We start from the raw sequence: 21902 nt of genomic DNA on the forward strand, positions 1-21902 counted from the left end.
TGCAAAACTGCGAAAGTTATGGCCATCAGTGTGTGGTAAGTAAAAGGCATCAATTCTGTGAGTGGAAAACAGGAACGGAAATGTGTTCCCAATGACAGCAATCAGGTTTGGTATTATCTGTAGTTTGAGGCACCTGCTGGGAGTCTTGGAAAGTATCTCCCTTGGATAAGGGAACACTACTACATAGACAAAGCACTACTAAAAAGATTATATATTTATTACATCCTCAAGTATAAAAATGAGGATATTCCCCTCATCTCTAATGGAGTCAAGACTAAATGGGATGCAAGATGTGAAAGTACCTGGCACAAAGCATCTTCCTTGTATGTACCAATAAATGCTTATTGAATAAGTGGTACTTCTCCACAAGTAGACTGTCAGTTCCTAGAAGACAGAGACTATGTCCCATTTTTTTCCCTTCCACTTAGCAAAATGCTCAGGTATAGAATAAGATGATCATTTTGAATGAATGAGAATAATGAATCTACACCCAAAGGTTGCATTAGTTACATAAGAATGCCCAACATCACAGGTTCTCTATGGTCTGGCTTCAACCTACATTACTCAACCTACGTTACATTAGCTTGATCTCTCATTGCTTTACTTTTGGGCACACGACTCTAAACACAAACAAGCATGTCAGTCAAAGGCATCCTGCCTTCCCTGGTCCCATCTTTGTTCACATATCCAACTTTCCTTTCCATCTCCAAGATCAATTTGAATTGGTGGTACTTCCATTTCTTCCCAAAGCCTTTTCTTAACAGATATGAAGACTCTCCTTTTGAAATCCTATAATATTAAGTATCAAATGGCATTTGTGTAGTAGAAAACATCTTCTGTACCCCAATAGCACTTAGCATACTCCTAATTTATTGAATTGAGCAATCAAAAAGTAGTTACATTAGCAATCAAGTACTGACCCCGTTTTAAGTCTTTTTATTAAATACTCTGAAAATGTTAGTAATTATAATAAAAACATTAGATGGCATTATTAAGGAAAAATGTTGACAGCACTAATGATAGTCGACACCTTTGTTATATAATCAAATAGGAGCCAAGACTAAGTCTTTTAACAAAATGTACGATGGAAAAATTAGGTAACAAGGTAAAAAAAAAAAAAGCTAGTTTCCAAGTTGTTAGGGGATTTTTAAAGATTCTGGTTTGCTATTTCTGAATATGCTACGAGTAGTTTAATCAGGACCATCAAGTATCTTAAGAATTTTTGATGTACCAAAGAGGAACAATAAAAGTTGATAGCTGCCATTAATTTTAGATAGTACAATGTACTACAATCTAAATTTTGTAAAGAATAATATAAATTTTCAAAAATTTGAAGGGGATTTTCCCTGTCTCTGATAACCATAAAGGTATAGAATCAGAGGACTGACATAAGCACTTTTTGAAGGAAGGCAAAAAAAAAATCTTGGGAGAATAAGGCTTACCTATCTTTTATAGGCAGCAGGGCTCTTGAAGGAGGGTCTCCAAAAAAGACGCCTGTCACAGAGCCAGAATTCTGTCCTCACAGCAGAAAGGTTGTACTGGGTGAACAGATGAACAAAATAAAAATTAGCTTAAAATACACTATTCTTTTAACAACTTGGCTGAGCAAATTCAAAACGCCAAGAGTAAAGAATGTGTAAGTCTAGTTATGTTTCATAAAAGATTATGAAAGTAAGTTTAAGTGTAAATGGATTTTATTAGGGTGATTATTCAACTTTGCCTTCCAACAAAAGGTTTAAATGGTTTACAGTTTTATAATTCTTCTGATGAAATTATCAGATGAGATTTCTTAGCTTCTAAAAACATACTTAAGGATTAACAAAACTTTCACATTCACCCTCACTCCACAGCCAAATAATCTCCTGAATGGTCCAAATAGTTTGCTAAAAATTATAACTGAAAGTTTCTCCAATTTGGCAAACACTGTAGGATAGCTCATTCAACAATACAGGTAGAAAAGCTAACAACTGGATCTCACAGCTTCCCCTGCACCTAATACAGAGATGACAAAGTGTTGGCCAATGCTATGAATATGGAGATCTCTGGTAAAAGGCATCCCTTCCAGGGAAAAAAGCCAATACATCACCAGGAGAAAGTACTTTGCTCTTCCTTGTCTGGAACACGAATACAATGTCTAAAGGTAAAACCACCACCTTGTGATCATGAGGTTAAATGCCATATACTAAAGATGGCAGATCAGGAAGGTACCTACATCTTTGAAACCTTTCATAAACAGCTATAATGGCCTCGAGTTGCCTGCCTGTGGACTTCTTGACATCAAAGGAAAACTTTTCTTTTGAACATTATTAGTAAAGTTGTGAATTACATCAGCTAAAAATATCCTTGATACATATGAGAACATTCAGATAAATTCTAAATACTCAAAAAGTAAAAATCCATAAAGTTTGTTTTATACTTTCTAGAGATAAGAGTGTGCTATAAAAATACTAGAAAATAAAAACTGAAGAGGTTTTAGGATAATATGAAAAAAGAAGCAAAGTATGCTTTTAAGGGGCTAAAAGACTATTACAATTATTTTCTCCAACTGGCACTGTTTTCCCTTTCGTTTTTTCTGTACTCTCCAGTAAATTCTCTGCGCTCAGGCTAACGCCCATGAATAGCATGACAGACCATGGGTTCAACCTTAGTGGCTCACTTTAGCAATCTCCCCCTAAAGTTAATATACATGGGAATGAGTAGATTTTCAGAACCAGTTTATACAAAATCACCAAACCTGTTTATTTTCCTATTCTCTCATTTTTTAAATTTCAGTAGATTTAGGGGATGTGTTTTTTGATAGATGGATGAACTGTACAATGCTGAAGCCAGGGCTTTCAGTGTACCTATCACCAGAATAGTGTACATTGTACTCAATAGACAGATTTTCCTAATCTTTCATTTTAAAGAAAAATTCATCTACCAATTTCTTTCTAGCCTCCCAACTGCTCTCCTTCTACTGCTCTAAAGAGCCAATGTCCATCAGGAAAGTTAATAAGGAATTTGAGAATGAATCTTTCATAAAGGAATTACTGAAGTTACTCTCCGAAAAAGCAACCTCTTTTATTTAATTCCAAGGAAAAAGGATTATAAAATTCTGGTGAATTACTCATTGCTTATCATAAAAACAAAGGTATAGAAAACCTCAAATGTTTTAGCAATTTTCATCTAATATGCTAAATATGGCATATTTTCTTTTAAATGACTTTTAAAAAACTCAGTTCTGTTTTAACTATGTGGATTTCAGTGGTTTCATTTTAAAAATAATGAATTTACTTATAAATATCCTACTCTTCCACACAGCTAAATATGAAAACTAGCAGGTGAGCAAATACTATTCAACCCCACATAATCAGCCAAAAAAAAAAATACTATTTGAACTGGATTTCTGCTTAAGATTTCTGACTTCAACAATAGATATTTGGACTGTAGAATATAGTCAAAACCCCTCATTTTACAGAGGAAACTGGAAAAGGTAAAATTAATCTACCTAAATTCATAGTTAATTACTCCAATAGAAGCTGATCTTAATGGAGAGGAAGGAGCCTTATTTATCAAAGAAAAATTAGTTTCAGAAAATAAGCAATAATAATTTAATAATTTTCTATCAAAAAAAAAAACCTACGGGCAATCCACAGCTTTTCTGATTAACCTGTAACTTTTCTTACTTAGGGCCTCTCAGAAAAGAGGTCACATCTGCCACTTAACTGAGTCATCATAAAATGGAATAAGGAAAAACAAAGTTGCCATAGATATGTATAAGTTCTCTTGCCAGAACTTACCTTTCAAATCAGCAATAAAAGGTTTAGAAGGACAGTGCTAAATTTAAAGGGTCTTTAGAGCAGTAAGAATACGTGTGCTTGTTGGAGGGACATATACTAGACATATTCCAGAAAAAAGAATTCTTAGTCTAAACTTTATCAGAACTATATTTTATGAAGTCTGTCAGTACTAGCACAGACAAGAATATGATAGTGGGCTTTCTGTTTGTTTTTTTTTGAGAGAGTCTCACTCTGTTCCCTGGGCTAGAGTGCCATGGCGTCAGCCTCGCTCACAGCAACCTCAAACTTCTGGGCTACAGTGATCCTTCTGCCTCAGCCTCCAGAGTAGCTGGGATTACAGGCCTGCGCACCATGCCTGGCTAATTTTTTGTATATATTTTAGTTGGCCAATTAATTTCTCTATTTTTAGTAGAGATGGGGTCTTGCTCTTGCTCAGGCTGGTTTTGAACTCCTGACCTTGAGCGTTCCCCGCCCACCTCAGCCTCCTAGAGTGCTAGGATTACAGGCCTGAGCCACTGTGCCCAGCCATGATAGAGCTTTTATATTGTGTGATTTCATATACTTAATGTCTGTAAAAGCATTTTTGAGCTTTCTTTTCTTCCCCTATGGATTTTCGTCATTTGACCTGGGTTTTTAGCAACAGACCCTAGATTATGATACCAAAGGAAGTAAGGCTTTCATTTATAATGGGACAGTTCCACTTGTGATTATTATCTAGGAACCAATATGGTTAATAAATAAGACATCATCTGTATACACAGAATTCAACTAACTATACTTAGAACTATGGAACAACCTGGAAAATAACTAAGAAAATGAGTATAAAATACCCTTACTTTTTAACCTACACCTTGGTAATGATGGGAAAATTAGATTTAGAAATTTTACTTGTCATAAAAGGTCATGTTAATTCTGATATCAACAGCAGCAACTAACACTTAGATAGAACATGTACTAGGCACTGTTCTCAGTATTTTAAATAAAGTCATTTAATATGAGACTATGAGGCTAGTACTATCACCACTCCCACTTTACAGATAGGAAACAGAGGTATGGAGTTTAAATAATTTGCCCAAAGTCATATAGTGATAATTCAAGGTAGAGCTGGCATTTGAACCCAGTTTTCAAAGCCCATGCTTGTAACGATAATGTGTCTCCATGAAAAAATTAGATATTTATATTCTATGACAACTTTTCATGCTTTAAGTCTGTCCTTAAAAAGGGTTTAGGAAACAGTAAATGGCACATAGAAGACAACCAAATATTTGCTGAATGAGGAACACTATTACTTTAAAATTGTCACTATTATATATGTACATATAAACAAACATGTTTTCCTACCAGATGTCCAATCCATAGAAGCCTTAGTGCTTCAGTTACTCATCTTCTTTCATGCCAAATATATATTAAGATATTTATGAAGCATCTGCTAGATTTGTAACCATCTTTCTTAAATTATGAAGCATTTCATACTTAGCTTTACAGAGTCTTTATAAAATGACATTAAAACAAGCATGAATTTTAAACACTTCAAGACAAATATACATACTAAATTCATATACATATTTAAACCAGAGCTCACTACATCGTTACTCCCTCTAATTCAGTGGTCTCAACTGGAGATGAGTTCCCCCCAACCCCCAGGGACAATTAGCACTGTCTCAAGAACATGTTTGGTGTCAAAACAGGAGTTCAGGAAGTATCCCCCACAATAAAAAATCATCTGGCCCCAAATTTCAAGCTGGCATTAATCGAGTTCCTAAAGAAGGCATGGTTTATTACCCAACTAACAGACCAAGTTCTGACCTCTGAAAGAAGGCACCAAAACACCATTGATAATGATAGGAATTCATCTCCTATACTCACTCTCCCTGATCTACTTGATTGAAGATAATATCAAACAGAGGGTAAAGTTAACCTTTTTAATTGCTTGAGCAGTTCCCTTCCCAAAGTTTCACTATGGAAGCTAAGTATTCTCAACATTTACAAATACTACCAGATAAAAGAAAATGGTAGGCATTCTAAGTGATATAAAACTTACCTGGTGATCAAACTTCAAATACCATTATTCTCAATAAATAATAACCAACAGGTTGAGAAAATATAATGGCCCTTAAACCCCTTGCTTTTGCGTAAAACAATAAAATAGTTCAATTCAATCATAAAATATTAATATGTCATGAAAAAAATTCTGGAAGAATCTGCTTCTGTTCAGGATACACATGTCTCGCTGCCCTGCCCTTCCCATTTACCTACTCTAGTTTTCAAGGCCCACTTCAAATCCAGTCTACACCAACCTCATTGTTTTCCAACACCTACACTCTGGCATGGCAATGCAACTAAAAGGAAAAGAAATTTCTTTTCCTCAAGGAAAAGAAATAGGTTCATACTTTACTATGTCTGCATCTTCAGAATTAAAAACAACCAATATGGAACTCTGTTTTCTGGGTGTACCAAATATAGAGCAAGAATATTAATATTTACTTCTCCCCACAGAAAGAAGTAATTAAAAAAACAGAGTAAAAGGTTTTACCTCCTCTTCACTTTCTTTATCTTCATCATCTGAAGACTCTTCCTTGTTTTTCTTTTCATCTTCATCACTACTAGATTCATCGGACAGAATTTCAGGACATTTGGTTCGCTTAGCTTTCCTTGCCATTCCAGAACTGTTCCGTTCCTTTTTACTGCCTTTGCTAGAAGTTTTTTTAGATTTTGGCAATGGCTGTGCAAAAACATTTTATAAAGATAACATCACTGAGGTATTATATTTCAAAGTCAACCAACTCTTTTTGTTTGTTTGGACAAATGGTCTCCCTCTGTCACCTGGGCTAGAGCGCAGTGGCATCATCAGCTCAAACTCCTGGGCTCAAGCCATCATCCTAGTTCAGCCTCCCAAGGAGCTGAACTATAAGCATGTACCAACACGCCTGGTTAATTTTTCTGTTTTTTTTTTTTTTTTTGTAAAAATGGGATCTTGCTCTTGCTGGTCTTAAACTCCTGGTTTCAAGCAACTTTCCAGCCTCAGCCTCCCAAAGTGCTAGGATTATAGGTATGAGCCACCACACCTGGACCCAACTCTGTTTTTGACATCTACTCAAGTCAACAACTTCTTGCTCTTCTCTAAGGAAGTTTACAAGCTTAGTAGCTTTACAGAGAACATCTTTAACTTAATGTGTCAGGTTAATCTAAAACTGTGTTACCTGTTACCAATATCCTTTCATTTGTGTTCTAAACACCTAGCAAGGCTTCTCAAATGTTAAGAAATACATATTCTAGGTTCTGACATGGAACAAGAAGCCCATGTACACATTGTGTTAAGCTGAGATGGTTGGTCACACTTTATCAAGACAGTATTTTAAGTCAGATTTTCAACTTATTAAAACTGTCACTGCTAGAGGAGTTCCTTGCTTTAGAGGGCCCACCAAAGGAGTGGGCGGAACCATCTATAAAGAAAATAAAACCTTACTACCAATTACACAATCTGAATTTGTGAATGAACTGTACAATTTAAATTCTCACATTACTTCTGTGCTCTTTCAATAATGCCAGCATCATATTCTCATTGATGCTTCTAAGTATGCAATAGATGTTGGGTATGTTAATTATGAAACTAATTAAGAAGCATAAAATAAGTGCATTGCTACTACTCTGATAATCAATTAAACTATTCATATTTTAAAAGCAGAGTAGATCACGTGAGGACCCTGATTTGATTATATTAACCAATAAATGCTTTCTTAAGGGAGTTCTGCTACATTCTAAAATTGAAAACCACAAAATTACCTCACATAAAGAATCTGAAAGTACATACAGTGAGGAATTAACATTATTTATTTCTAAGATTGAGTATCTTTTATATTTTTTTTTGTTTTTCTTACTTCATTTTCTGCAATAAGCAAAAACATTCAGGCAAAATCACATAATACAATCTTAAAAGTATTCAACTGCGTAAATGTTTGTGACAATTTTAGGCAGTATCTTTCATGAAACTAGCAGAACCATAATCTCTTTTCTCCCAGGAACCTCTCGTCTTCTAGAAGTCATTGTCACTTACACAAAAATTAAGAAAAAGTGGCTGCTTTGTGTGATGTAGTGTTCTCAGGCTATCTACAAACCACAGGATATCCTCTAGCTTGCCCAAACAACCTATTCTTCTAAAGACAGACTGAGAAACAACCAATTTAGGTCATTCTGGAAACTTTAAGTTAGTGGACCAACCAAAGAGATTCTTTAAAAAAGATTCTCTACAAGAAACTTGCTTGAATTTATACAAATATCCTTGCTATATGAACTGCCACCATTACCAACTATAATCAGGATCCTAACTGATTTGGATAAATTCTTTGATAGCACTATTTGGAGCAAAAGTGACTCTTAACATCCAAACTCTTTCTTACTTTCCTACTTACTTGCTATATTAACTCCAGGTCTCAAATACATTAGAAAAACGTGATATCTCTCACTAATCAGCTCAGAAACAGATGCAGGTAGCAAGAATGTAATGTGTATACAGAATTATTAATATGGGGACCAAAATAGATACTGGATGAATCTATACAGAAAAATGAAACGATATTAAGTTATTCAAGTAACCAATCAAGAAAATTCAGCTCCCAAAAGTAAATGAGGCACTTTAAAAACAAAAATCAAAAAGTTATAATATGCAAATGCTTTAGAGCCTTTCTATACTTGTTCTAAAAAAAGTTAAATCTATTAATCAAAATCCAGTGTCAAAACAGCATTATCTCTTTTTAGAAACAAAAATCTAATAAATAAAATAATCAAGATAGAAGTCCAAATAGAAGAACAGTGAAACAATCAATGATGAATGTTATGTTCATTTAACTATTTAAAAATTATTATAGAGAAAAAGTAGTAATGAATTTATAGCATTTTTCTTAAATGATGGAAACTTATGGTAACTGAGAAAATAGCTTGAGTTTGATACCATTAGATTAAGGAATAATCATCACAAGGTTATATATGAAATACTGATATGAGGTCCTGTATGAAAGGTTACAACTGATTCTCCAAGTGTGGTTAATGGACCCTGGGGATTCCTAAGACCCTTTCAGGAATCCACAACATACTATTTATTTGCTCTTTTCACTATGTTGACATTTGTACCAATTATATAAAACTAAAGGTGGGTAAAACTGCTGGCACCTTAGCACTAATCAAGGCAGCAAAATGCACTAGTTGTCACTGTGTTCCTCACAACCACACAAGCAGCAATCATTAACAAAAAAAGCTCAGCAATTTCACTTAAGAATGCCCTTGATGAAGCAATAAATATTACCTCTATTAACTTTCAACTCTGGAATACATATCTTCATACTATGACAAAATGGGAATACACATAAAGTAAGCTAGCTACTTTGTTGAAGTTCCTTGGTTTTATCAAGGAAAAGACTCTGTGTAATTGAGTTGTGAGCTAAACTAGCTACTTTTTTCATGAAAGAACACCATTTTTAAAAGATCTGACAAACATGGCTATTTAGACTTAGGTATTTGATAGACATGTTCTCAAGAATGAACAAGGCGAGCCTATCCCTTTAAGGAAAACTGAGAGTATTTGTTGCCAATGATACATTTCATGATTTCGAGTGGAAATTAGAATTTTGGAAAATTCTACTACCGTGAACTTGACAGTTTCCAAACACCTAAAGATTTTTCTGATGAGATGGCGTTTACATTAATGACTGCGACTCTTTGACAGTGTTTAATGAAATGTGTCAACATCTGGAAGATCTGCATAATTCAGGGAACCAATATTTACAAATGGTGTAAATGTATAATACTACAAAACCATACATAGGTAAAAGACCAAGTTCATTAACATGGTTTCAGATCTACATTAAACATTACAACTAACCTTTAAGAAACTATCAATTTGTAAAGTTTTGGTGTTGTGTGGTGTCGTATCAAAGGAGAACATCCAGAGTTATCTAAAAGGACTTTAAAAATACTCTTTCTTCTAACTACATACTTATGTGAGGCTGAATTTTCTTCATATACATCAAGTAAAACAATACACTGCAACAGAAAGAACTCAGAAACAAATGAGAATCAAGCTGTTTCCTCTTAAGCTAGACATTAAAGAGATGTGCAAAAACATAAAAATAAGGCCACTCTTCTCAGTTCTTTTGAAAATATTTTTATACAAAATATTACTTTTATTAACATGTTAATTTAAAATAAAAACATTCAGTTTTAATTTCAAATACAGTAAATATCAAAATAACCCACATAAACAAAAGTTCTTGGGATTTTCATTAATTTTATCAGAGAATAATGGGGCCCTGAACCTGATAAATTTGAAAATCACTGAAAAAAAGATGAATATAAACATATCTCTCAAAACTCAGGAAATACGGATATTCTTTCTGAGGAAGTAGTGAAAAATCACTGAAAAAAAAGATGAATATAAACATATCTCTCATAATTTAGGAAATACGGATATTCTTTCTGAGGAAGTAGTGATCACCTTGCCACATGCAATCCTAAAAATGTACAAGTATAGCCATAGTAAAAGTTTAAAGAGATTATCTTTTGTCTTTAAATAAGCCAATTGGAAACACCAAAAATTATCATACCCCTTTGGTTGTAGCTGCATAACAAAAGTTAACACCACGAATATCCTTTATCTGTCCTTGCCTAGCTAATGGTGATCAGGACCATGGATGGGCAAAAACCAAGTCCCAGAGCTATTTTATGGTTTCAAGTTCTCATGCCCTCTTCCCTCTCCAGATGGTGCTCACCTGAACGTCCAGGCCTGCTACACTTTTTCCTAACAAAATGAGGAATAATACAAACACATTTGCTGACAGACCTAAAACATACTGAAGATGCATCCTCATATAAGTAGCACTAATCCCTGATGTCATTCAGTAGTTAGGGCAAACCTAATCGACATTTTACGAAGAGTGGGAAAACTTAAGGCGATTTTACTTCCTTGCCCAGCTCCTGGATTCTGCTGAGGATTCTGGAATCCCAATCCGAGAAACTTGTAAGAGTCAGCTTTTTAAATATCACTTTTTTTTTTTTTTTTGAGACAGAGTCTCGCTTTGTTGCCCAGGCTAGAGTGAGTGCCGTGGCGTCAGCCTAGCTCACAGCAACCTCACACTCCTGGGCTCAGCAATCCTACTGCCTCAGACTCCCGAGTAGCTGGGACTACAGGCATGCGCCACCATGCCCGGCTAATTTTTTATATACATATCAGTTGGCCAATTAATTTCTTTCTATTTATAGTAGAGACGGGGTCTCGCTCTTGCTCAGGCTGGTTTTGAACTCCTAACCTTGAGCAATCCGCCCGCCTTGGCCTCCCAGAGAGCTAGGATTACAGGCGTGAGCCACCGCGCCCGGCCTAAATATCACTTTTAATAACCTTATTTCCAAGATCTAGAAAACATCCAGTTCTAATATAATGCCCATTTTGTCTTTTTTGATCTGATTATAGGTTGCAACCCCGAAACCCAACAACTCATCCTCAACTCAACCTGTTTCCATTCTTCCAGTGCTTTCTAGATATGTAATCCTGAATATTTTTTTTTCCATCTAACATTAATTTATGTTTCTTAATCTTACATCTCTTTTATCTAAGGGAACACATCCTTATGCTTTCTATATTATTCCTATCATGAAATTGTTAATATGTCAATACAAGGTATAGTCTTTGAATGCAGATATTACAGTATTGACAGCAATGCTATTAACCAATTAAATTATTGTTTCACAGAAAGATAGTAAAGAGAGGCTATAATTAATTGATTTATTATGAAAATAGAAAAATGGATCCTTACTTTGCCAGATGGCTTTGGATGCATTAAGAAATTCAGGATCCTCTTCACTAGTTCACTATTTACACCTGATCTCTCCAAATCAAGAACCTCACAGATGCTCTTTAACATGGCATTTCTAAATCTGAAAAAGAAAATGGAAGAAACCAAGGTGACAATATAGGAAAGTTGATAAACACTCTCTCCAATATAAAAGCAACAGCCAATAAATTGGTTCAGTTACACGCATTTTTAAAAAGTAGCCAATGTTTCTCTAAATCTTACTCTTAATAATCTTGACTAGTGTATAACTAGATATGATTAACAAATTAAAAATAGCACTTACCAATTAAGTTTTAAAGGCAGTACAAGAATAAATTAACATTTAATAAATTCTAAATTAAAAAAGTTAGAAAATTATGTAAAAAGTTTTGAATACTATAAAATTCATGGCCTTGACAACTTTTCTGGCTGGTGATTAAACATTACATTTTTCCCTCAGCATTGCTACTATGACAATGTTTCAATGAAAGAATAATTATCTTTATTATTTAATTTCTTAAACTACAAGGTATTTAACAAAGAAAAGCTCTAAGAATGCATCATCTTGGCTGGGCACAGTGGCTCATGCCTATAATCCCAACACTTTGGGAGGTCAAGGCAGGAGGATCACTTGAGCCCAGGAGTTTGAGGTTACAATGAGCCATAATTGGGCCAATGCACTCCAGCCTGAGTCACAGAGCAAGACCCTGTCTCTAACAAAAAAAAAAAAGAGAAGGATGCCGTTTCTATCTATCAAACTGATTATCTTCAAAATAGTTTAAATGATTTACAGAGTAGAGTGAATGACAGGGAACAAGAATAGGAAAGATTTTTCATTATATTCCCTTTAGACCTTTTAAATTTTGGACATTGAATGACTGACCTGTATGTATAATTCTCCTAGAAAATAAAAATTTCTTTAAGAGTTTTCAATAATCTTGATAGCAACTATTGGAAAGTAATGGACACCCCAAGTTCATAGCTAGGAAGACAAGTCACATCTTGGCATTTCATGCAAAGAATTAGCAATCTACTGAAAATGAATGAGCAATCATTTTTTAATGTTAAAAAAGATAAAGCACACTAATCATAACAGTATTTATAAAAGTAACTTACTTTTTCAACATTTCTTCCTTCTTTTTATACTGGGTACTTCCTTTTTCAAATGGAAAGCCACTGAACTGACCCACATTCTTCTTTAATGAGGACACCTGAAAATGTTTCTCATATTAATAAATGTTTCTCATAATGAATAATATAACTTATTATTCAGTAATGTACACAAGAAAAAAAACAATTCAAAGCCAACATACTTATTTCCATATGTTACAATATTGGTTTATACATTTCTTGTTCAAAATTGAAAATTATATTTGTTACTAAAATAATTTACTAACATAATAAAAATCCTACAAACTTAATTCTTTGAGAATAACAGTTTAAATTTGAATGAATTTCTATCTGGGAATTTTTAACAGAACTAAATGTTATCTGACACTATCAGCAGATGTGAAAAGTTACTACTTAAAAAGACATCCTTTTTATAAGTTAATATTTGAAATCAATCTCTAATATTTATTTTCCAAAACATAAAGTCAAGGACTTTATTCTTTGAAAAGAATAGTGAGTACCTAAAAAAGTTGATGCCATTTACTAGTTATGGGACTTATGTTAATTAGACTGTTGTGAAGATCAATGAGATCAACACATGTAAAAATAAATTATACCATGTTTCAGACATTCTATTCCAAGATCAAAGTTTACTTTGCTCATGTACAACCTAAAGCAAAGTTTTCTCAATTATATAAAATACTGTCATATGTACAGTATAATAAATCCTTGGGCAAACAATTACTACCCATTTTATCAAGCATTTGCTCAAAATGAGATATAATTACATTGAATAATTTATTCCGAATGGCCAGAAATCCAAAAAATAAATTTCTTCTAATACATTTAAAGATCACTAAAACCATCACAATTTGGATTTCATAATTAAATTTTAGTTTGGAATTTAAAAAACTACAGTAGAAAGCCTTAGATATTACAATCCTAACTGCTAATATTCAGCCACGTCCTCTGACAGGTCATTTAACAAGTGTCTTAGTTTGCTCACTGGCATAGTGTGGAAACTGAATTAGTGGACTGCTGAAGTCTTTTAGAGAACTAAAATTATAAACATGAAACAGGTTAAAGGTATAAAAAGGTCTTACTGTGCCTGGCCTGTTGTAAAGCAGTTTATGTAGATTTCTAAGTTCATCTGTTTTCTTCTTACTCAGAAAAAAATGTATCCTTTCAATTTCACAAAGTTTCTGCCCCTTTCCTAGAAAAAAAAACAGCATAACTAAATGCCCGTTGCTTATTAATACATTCACAAAGTTAACTGAATAAGAATTATTTTTACAGCATAATTTACATGTAACTTTGCTCTAATGGAGCAAATTAAATTATACCAAAAGTATATACTTACTAAACACTAAATATTATAGTATTAAGCACCACTAACCATTATTTTCACACATTTAGGCATTTTCACCATAAAATGAAAGGAACAGAGAATAAACTTACCTTGTGCAATTGTAAATGGCTCTCTTTGTAAGGAAGAGACTTGCATTGTCAACCTCTCTACTTTTTTCTTTTCCCTCTTGCCTTCCACGATGAGACTCTTTTCTGGAAATTAATTTAATATTTCTTAAGTAACAAAAAGCTTAAAGAATGTATTAACTTTACTGGATAAACATGAGGAAAAAGATACTCAAAATCTAGTATCCTTCTCTTCTCCTGAGCATGGTTTTGGGAAGCAAATGACATAAAAGATGAAAACACTTGATAACAGAGCAGCATGAAAATTTTTTATGAGTAATAATTTTACTTACCTGGAAAACTCACATGAATGCAGTTTTAATGAAAAATCAGAGAGCAACAAATTTTTATCCAACTAAAATTACTGCTATTAAAGTCTAGTCACTTTATTTGCGAAGAAAAATCATCTTAGCAGTTTAATTTTTGCTTGGACATAATTCTGTTTATTAATTGTGACTCACAGTTTGCTGTACATCAGATATAGCAAGTTTAGAATGGGAGTTCTAAGAACTTCAAAAGACAGAGGACAGTAATAATTTAATAAATTGACAAAAACAAGGACCCCTAGTCAGAACAGCATGGAATAATGGATAAGACAAAATTCTACAAGTTTACATTTAATACAATCAACTAGGAGAGCACTGCTTTGTAGTTTAATAAATGTTCATAATGATAGCCATAAATCACTCTGAAAAAGGTTAAAGTCTATTTAGTCCAGTCTGCTTAAAAGATCTTTTTTGAAAATACAAAAGCATATATTTTAAAATTTAAAACATTAAGCTCCATTTATCTAAAATAATTTACCTACTGATTGAAATAAAATCAGATAAATAAATGAACACTCTATTATCAGAGGTACTTCTATTCATTCTAATGAATGCCCGTTTTGTGCAAAGCTACACTCAGTACTAAGATTGGATGAATAGATGATTAAGACATTGAATGTCTTTTGAAAGAGATGTTTACCAATAAGATATATAATATTTCAATGTAGAAGATGATAAAACATCTTAAAGACACAAATAAAAGTTCTGTGAGTTGAGGGATTGATTATTTTTGGTCTAGAAAAATGCTTTGAAAGATAGGTAAGATCTAGGGACATGAGGACTTGCACAGAAAGGGAATAGTCAGGAAAAAGGAATATCAACAGGTATATTCTGGCCATTTTATACAGACTGAAGAGTAAGAACACAAAAGCAATCCCTATTATCACTCAAATTCCTCTCCCTCAATGATTTAAACCATTTGCTTGCCTCTGATTACCAGCTATAAATTAATGACTTCCCAATCTCCAGTCCAGAGCTTTCTTCTGAGATTCATATCAACCAACAGTCACCCCTAGGTATTAGTATACTTCATAGATTGGTGCCAGGATCCCTCAACCCCCTCAATACCAAAACCCACATATGCTCAAGTCTCTTACATAAAATGGTGTATTATTTGCAGATAACCTATGAACATCCTCTAGTATACTTTAAGTCATCTCTAAACTACTTATACTTCATAGAATGTAAATGCTAGGTAAATAGTAGTTATACTGTATTGTTTAGTGAATAAAGATCAGAATAGAAATCTGTACATGTTCAGTACAGACACAACCATCCATTTTTTTCCTCAAAGATTTTTGATGCATTCTTGGTTGAATTCACAGATAAGGAACCATGGACATAGAGGGCTGAATGTATATGCCTGGCTGCCACCTGGACAGCTCCACTTAGCAGGCACCTAAACTCAACACATCCAAAATAGAAGTCATAATCATCTCCAAACTTGTTCATCTCAGTGAATTTTTTTTTTCAGAAAACACTAATACCATCCACTCAGCTGCCAAAGACATTAACCTAGGAGTATCTTTTACAAGTTATTTCCCTCTTCTCCCGTCCCCCAAAATCACTGCCAGTTTTGGCTAATCTGACCTTTATTTAGCAGACTTCTCTGATTTCACTGCCTTCCTTCCATGATGACTCAGTGCTAGAGTTAAATATTCAGATTTAAGTAGAATAAAAACTTTCACAATTCTAGTTGTCCCACAAACACCTCAAATGAGTAAAAAGAATAATCATAAATTGGAACTATAAAACTGTTAGGAGACAAATGTTTTACATAATCATGTTTTTTAAAAAAAATTACAATTTACCCATCTAGAACAATATAGGAGATTCTCTGAACTACCCCCAGTACTCCAAGCATCACTGTGTTGGTCATTTACAGTCTGTTTACCTGACTTCTCTAATTTTTTCCTGACATAAAGAAAATTCACCATCTCTGTGGTATTCCAACTCTGCCCTCACAGAAAGGCTAAAAAATAAACAAAAAACTGGACGAAAAACTGCTGAGTCTTTTGCTAGTAGTGAGATACTGCAGCTAATTTTCAGTTATTGTATAATTAAAAAACAATTTATATTAATAAGCAACATTTGTAATTAAAAAGCAGTGCTGTACTTAAATACGGACATGCTCCCTTCTTAGGGCACATACCACACTAAACAAACAAAAAACATACCTTTTAAACTTACCCAGATTGTATTTATAAAATGCTGATCATGGCCTTACTGAGGTTTGACAGAAATTAGCAGTTAAACCTGAGTTTGGGAAGAGAATGTCAACCTCTTCACTAGTTCGGCTAAGTTGTAGCCATATCTTAGACTAGGCTAATATCAAAAAAATGCTAAGAGCTGCGTACCTTGGATTTAAAACTGGTTGAACACATCTTAGGAAGCTGGCGCTGCTACATACATCTTGGATAAACTGACAGGAGTACCATTCTTTACATTTCCAGTCAAATAAGGGTTAATATTGCCCTACCATAGGGGAGATGCAGCTTTGAAACCGAGACAGCTCTGGGCTCACATTTAACTTTCTTTCATAGTTCACTTTTTTCATTTTTAACTACTTTCTCAAATAGCAACAGCTTTCACCGGTGTTTCCCCGTGAGAGAAACTCTCCTTTGAAAGAGGTTCAGCAAGTGCAAAAGTATTTTAAAATATTGAAATACTTCCAGAACATTAATAACTTCTCTTAAATCTTAACGTGTTTGATTAAAGACCTTACAATAACTTCAAAATGCAAAAGATATGTAATCAAATTAAAAAACGTTCACTTAGCAACTTCAAGGTGCACACAGATTTCTAAAAGCAGATGTGAAACTTGCAAACTTCCTGTCAAAAGAAGAAGTGTTAAGAACGTATAGTGCAGGCAAGCAGTCAGCTATCCTCCAAAATACATCATCAAAACGCCGACAAATATTTTAAAAACTGGAACTCACAAAATCAATTCTATGCCACTGCTCAACACAAAAGCAGATAGATTTTTGCATACATTCCTGTTGAGGAATCACTCCGATTTAATGCCTCTAAGCACCAAAAGAGCAAGAAAACTGCTTCCTGGGGGGAAAAAAACTTCAGTCCGAAAAATCCAACACTTGGGATGCAACTTCCCCCCACCTTTTTCTTCCTCCTCGTCCTCGTCGTCGTCGTCGTCCTCCTCCTCCTCACTCTCCTCTCTGGGGCCGGGCATTTCGGGCTCCTTCTCGGACGCGGGCTGGGTGGGGGTTCCCTCTCCCTCCGCAGCGGGGGCCGAGGAGGACATGCTGTGGACCTGCGGGCGGGGAGGAAGCAGACGTCTCGGTCTCGGCCCCTCGCTCCGGCGGCCTGGACCGGGCGGCCTCCGAGACTGCTGCGACCCTTCGCAGCCCCAGGGAGCTGGGGGCCGCGGGGAGTTGCCCCCTCCCGCAGCCGGGACAGCACCGCTCAGTCCCCGGGGGCTGCTTCCCTCTGGCTCCGCCCGCCGTCCAGGGATTCCCCGAGGCGGGAAACCGCTCCCGCCCCTCCCGCCTCCGCCCCCAGCGCGCGCCCGCCCGCCCCGCCGCCCCAGGCTGCGCGGTCCACGGCCCGGCCCGAGCTGCTGCCGGCCGCTCCGCGTCCCCTCCCCCGCCCCGGGCTGCCGTCCAAATGGCTGCGTCCCTCCCTCGTCGGCCGCGGCGGGGGCGGCCGGGCCTCCAGTCCCACGACGCAGCCCTCACCACGGGTCCCGGCCGCCGCGGGCCTGGCGCGCGAAGGCACGAGGAGGCTCCGGGAGGCGGCGGCGGCCGACGCTGAGGAGAAGGCGCGCGGGCCGCTGTCTGGCGTGACGCTCGCGCCGCGCGCTCCGCTCCCCAGAATCAACAAGATTTTCAAAATGGCGGTTCGGGAAGGAGAGCGGGAATGCGGCGGCCAATCAGGGCCGCGAGCTGGGAGTTGGCGGGCGCGGGGCGGGGGAGGCGAGGCGAGGCGGGACGGGCGCCTCCGCGGGAAGCTCGCTCGGGCGGGCGAGCGGGCGGGGCCGCGGGAGGTCGCCGGGGCTGCGGGCGGAGGGGCGCGGGCTGCGCCTGTGGTCGGGTCGGCGCTCGGGCCGGGAGTGCGGGCGGGAGCCGGCGGCCAGCCGGCCTGGCCGCGCGGAACGGAAGGTCGCTAGGGGGCCTGCGTGTTTATTGTCTCGGCGGCGGCTGCCCAGAAAACGTGATGAGCAGTCCCGGGCCGGGGAGGGGCGCGGCGGGTGTTGGTAAAGAAGTTCCGAAACCCCCTGAAGTCGCTAGCGAGAGTATTTCACAGAGACGGAGGGGAATTACTACATGAGAGTGATCTCAGTGTCCCAGAGATCATGCTGGGTGATGACTCCCAAGTGTTCTGTGTTTCTGAGGACCCCGTCGCTGGCAAGGTGCACCGTAAGGAAAAAGACCGTACCATGGTAAAGGTTTATATAACCAGCGGCAGAGATTTGCACACCTGTGAAGGCAGGGGAAAATTCCCCCCCACCCCGTTCCCTCCTCTCTCTCTCTTTTTCTCTGTTTATATACTACAGGAAATACGGTATTTGCCCAGCCTAGACCCTTCTCCCAGAGTTTTAAAGGCCAAACCCGCAGATACCTTTTACACTCAAAAATTCAACTCAGTATTTTCCCCCCCTGTTCTGTCTGTGATGCCTTCATTTTCTCCCAACTCCTCAACCACTAGCTGCCCAAAGGATCCTTTTACTCAATGGGCTTAATGGAAACACCAGCAGTTAAATTTGCTTGAATGGACTCCTGGTTGCAAGACAAAAATTCGACATTTTCTTTGAATCCTCTCTTTTCCTTTTGTGCTTCTTCCCAAACATAAAGCAAATGTTGTCGTGTCTACACTCAAATTTTATACCATTTCCCATCCTACTGATTCCGTACAATTCCTATGCATTCTCTTCTTGTGATTACAACCTGGCCTCTCACTGATCAGCCGCCTTTGACATTGCTGCTTTACCGTCAACCCCCACTAGTCATACGGCAGGCAGCCAATGTGATCTTTAAAGAAAAAAAATTACCAGATTGGGTACTCTCTTGTTTAAACCCCTCCAATAGTTCCCCATCACACTTGGAATAAAATCCAAAATCCTTATGGATTATAAAATCCTACATAATCCAGCTGCTGACAATCTCTCTGATCTCATCTCTGACACAGTTCCTGACACAGACCTTTTTTGATGTTCCTCTGCAAGGCCAAGTTCATTTCTGCTTTTGAGTTTTATACTTAAGTTTTTTTCTGCCTGGACTGCTCTTCCCTCCGGATCGTCATATGCTTGCCCCTTCACATCATTTAGCTCTCAGCTCAAGTGCTTCTCCTCTCCCAATATTATCACTATTTCCTTACTATTCTTTTTCATCCATCCATTCAAAAATATTATTTGAGCTTCTGCTGGTCACTAGGAGCTCGAGAAGGACTGAGTGCTTGCCATCTTGAAGCTTACATTATTCTAGTTGAGACAATGAACGACTGAACAAGTGAATATATTGTATGACAAATCATGATAGAAGGAAAGCAAGTTAAAGGAGATATGAAGTACCAGTAGAGTGGATAGGATTTTATTTTGTATATTCAATGATTAAGGAAGGTCTTGTTAATAAGATAGCATTTGAAAGTCACTTTATGAAAAAGACACCTGCACTCGAATGTTTATAGCAGCACAATTCACAATGGCAAAGTTGTGGAAACAACCCAAGTGCCCATCAATTCATGAGTGGATTAATAAAATGTGGTATATGTATACCATGGAGTACTACTCAGCTTTAAGAAACAATGGTGACATAGCACCTCTTGTATTTTCCTGGATAGAGCTGGAACCCATTCTGCTAAGTGAAGTATCTCAAGAATGGAAGAACAAGCACCACATGTACTCACCAGCAAATTGGTATTGATGGATCAATACATATAGGAATACATATATACATATAGGAATAACATTTATCGGGTGTTGGGCAGGTGGGAGGGGGAGGAGGGGATGGGTATATACAAACACAATGAGTGAGATGTGCAACATTTGGGGGATGGTCACGCTTAAGCTCTGACTCGAGGGGGTAGGGGGGACATGGGCAATATACATAACCTTCACATTTGTACCCCCATAATATGCTGAAATAAAAAAAAATAAGATAGCATTTGAAAAGATCCTGGGGAAATCAGAGCAGCAGAGATACATACATTCTAAAGCAGGGGTCCTCAAACTTTTTAAACAGGGGGCCAGTTCATTGTGCCTCAGACCGTTAGAGAGTGCATACTGTGGCCCATGGGCCGTAGTTTGAGGATGCCTGTTCTAAAGCATTCTCTAAAGTATTGGATGTGGGGCATGAGAGTCAGCTAGAAGTCAATGATGACTTTGGGTTTTTGGTTCAACAACTATAAAAACAGAGTAGCTATTTATTGAGATGAAGACTTCAAGGGGTGGGGATGAGCAGGACGTTTTTGAGGCAGGGTGCAAGAGGTGGGACTCAGTTGTTTTGTTTTAGACATATTTCTGTTATCTAAATGGAGATTCAGAATAGGCAGTTGGATTTGAGAATCTGGCATTCAAGTGAAGAAGCACTAGCTCAAGATATAAATTTAGCAGTTGTCAACATGTAGATGATATTTAAAGCCCTGAGACTGGATGAGATCACTAACAGAGTGAACATAGGTAGTGATGAGGCGCATCCCAAATTGTACCCTGGAGCTCGCCAATGTTTAGAGGTTCAGGAGAGGAAGAGAAGCCAGCAAAGCAGAGGGAGCAACTGTAGACAGTGAAGTGGGAAAAGAATCAAATGAAAGTTGTGTCCCAGTAGCCAAGTGACAAAGAAGTGTTTTCGAAGGAGAGGGTGATCAACTGGGTCGCATGCTGCTAAAAGGTCAGGTGAAATGACAACAGCGAATTGATCACTGGATATAACAATGTCGTGTTATCAGTGACACGGACAAGAGTTATTTCTGTGAGGTGTGTGTGAAGGTGGCAGGAGTAGGGATTTAGAGAGACAGGTAGGCAAGGAATGGATTCGGACACTCTTTCCAGGAATTGTGCTGTACAGGGAAGCAAAGAGATGGAGCAGTAGCTCAGAGGGATTTTGGCTTTTAAGAAGGAAGATGTTATTCTATGTGATTATGGGGATGAATTGGCAGAAAGGGGACATTGATGCAAGAGAGTAGCTGGAGCAAACCAAAAATAGGTATGTTAGATTGGGTTCTCTGTAAGCAGATGCTGAAACAGAATTTGGGACACCATATGTTTATTAGGGTTCAAGACCTGTGAAAGGGGGGGGAAGCAAGATTGGGCAGAAGAAGAGGTCAAACTGCACAGCCAACTTGACAAAGCTTCAGCCAATCCCACGGGGAGCTCTGGAGTAAGTACTGCTCTTCAGGATACCCTGACTGGCTGGGTTTTTTACCCTCACATTGCCTAGTCA

The 21902-nt window shown here is 37.3% G+C and overlaps 1 protein-coding gene across 2 annotated transcripts in view; it reads right to left on the reverse strand.

The window, feature by feature from the left end:
- Positions 1–18615, reverse strand: part of DEK (DEK proto-oncogene) — a 34710-nt gene extending 16095 nt beyond the window's left edge. Inside the window, exons 1-7 of one of the 2 annotated variants that reach the window (XM_012753534.2) lie at positions 18204–18615; positions 17626–17779; positions 14168–14269; positions 13813–13922; positions 12716–12810; positions 11582–11702; positions 6313–6501 (exon numbers count right to left, since the gene is read on the reverse strand). In XM_012753534.2, the coding sequence (XP_012608988.2) occupies positions 6313–6501; positions 11582–11702; positions 12716–12810; positions 13813–13922; positions 14168–14269; positions 17626–17770 (762 nt within the window). In that variant the 5' untranslated portion in view covers positions 17771–17779; positions 18204–18615. Of the gene's footprint in view, positions 1–6312; positions 6502–11581; positions 11703–12715; positions 12811–13812; positions 13923–14167; positions 14270–17625; positions 17997–18203 lie in introns of those variants that run through there. The other variant, XM_012753535.3, reaches the window with a different exon arrangement.
- Positions 18616–21902: the final 3287 nt, after the last annotated feature.

Source organism: Microcebus murinus, chromosome 15 (genome assembly GCF_040939455.1).
Source record: "Microcebus murinus isolate Inina chromosome 15, M.murinus_Inina_mat1.0, whole genome shotgun sequence".
In the NCBI taxonomy this organism is placed as follows: domain Eukaryota; kingdom Metazoa; phylum Chordata; class Mammalia; order Primates; family Cheirogaleidae; genus Microcebus; species Microcebus murinus.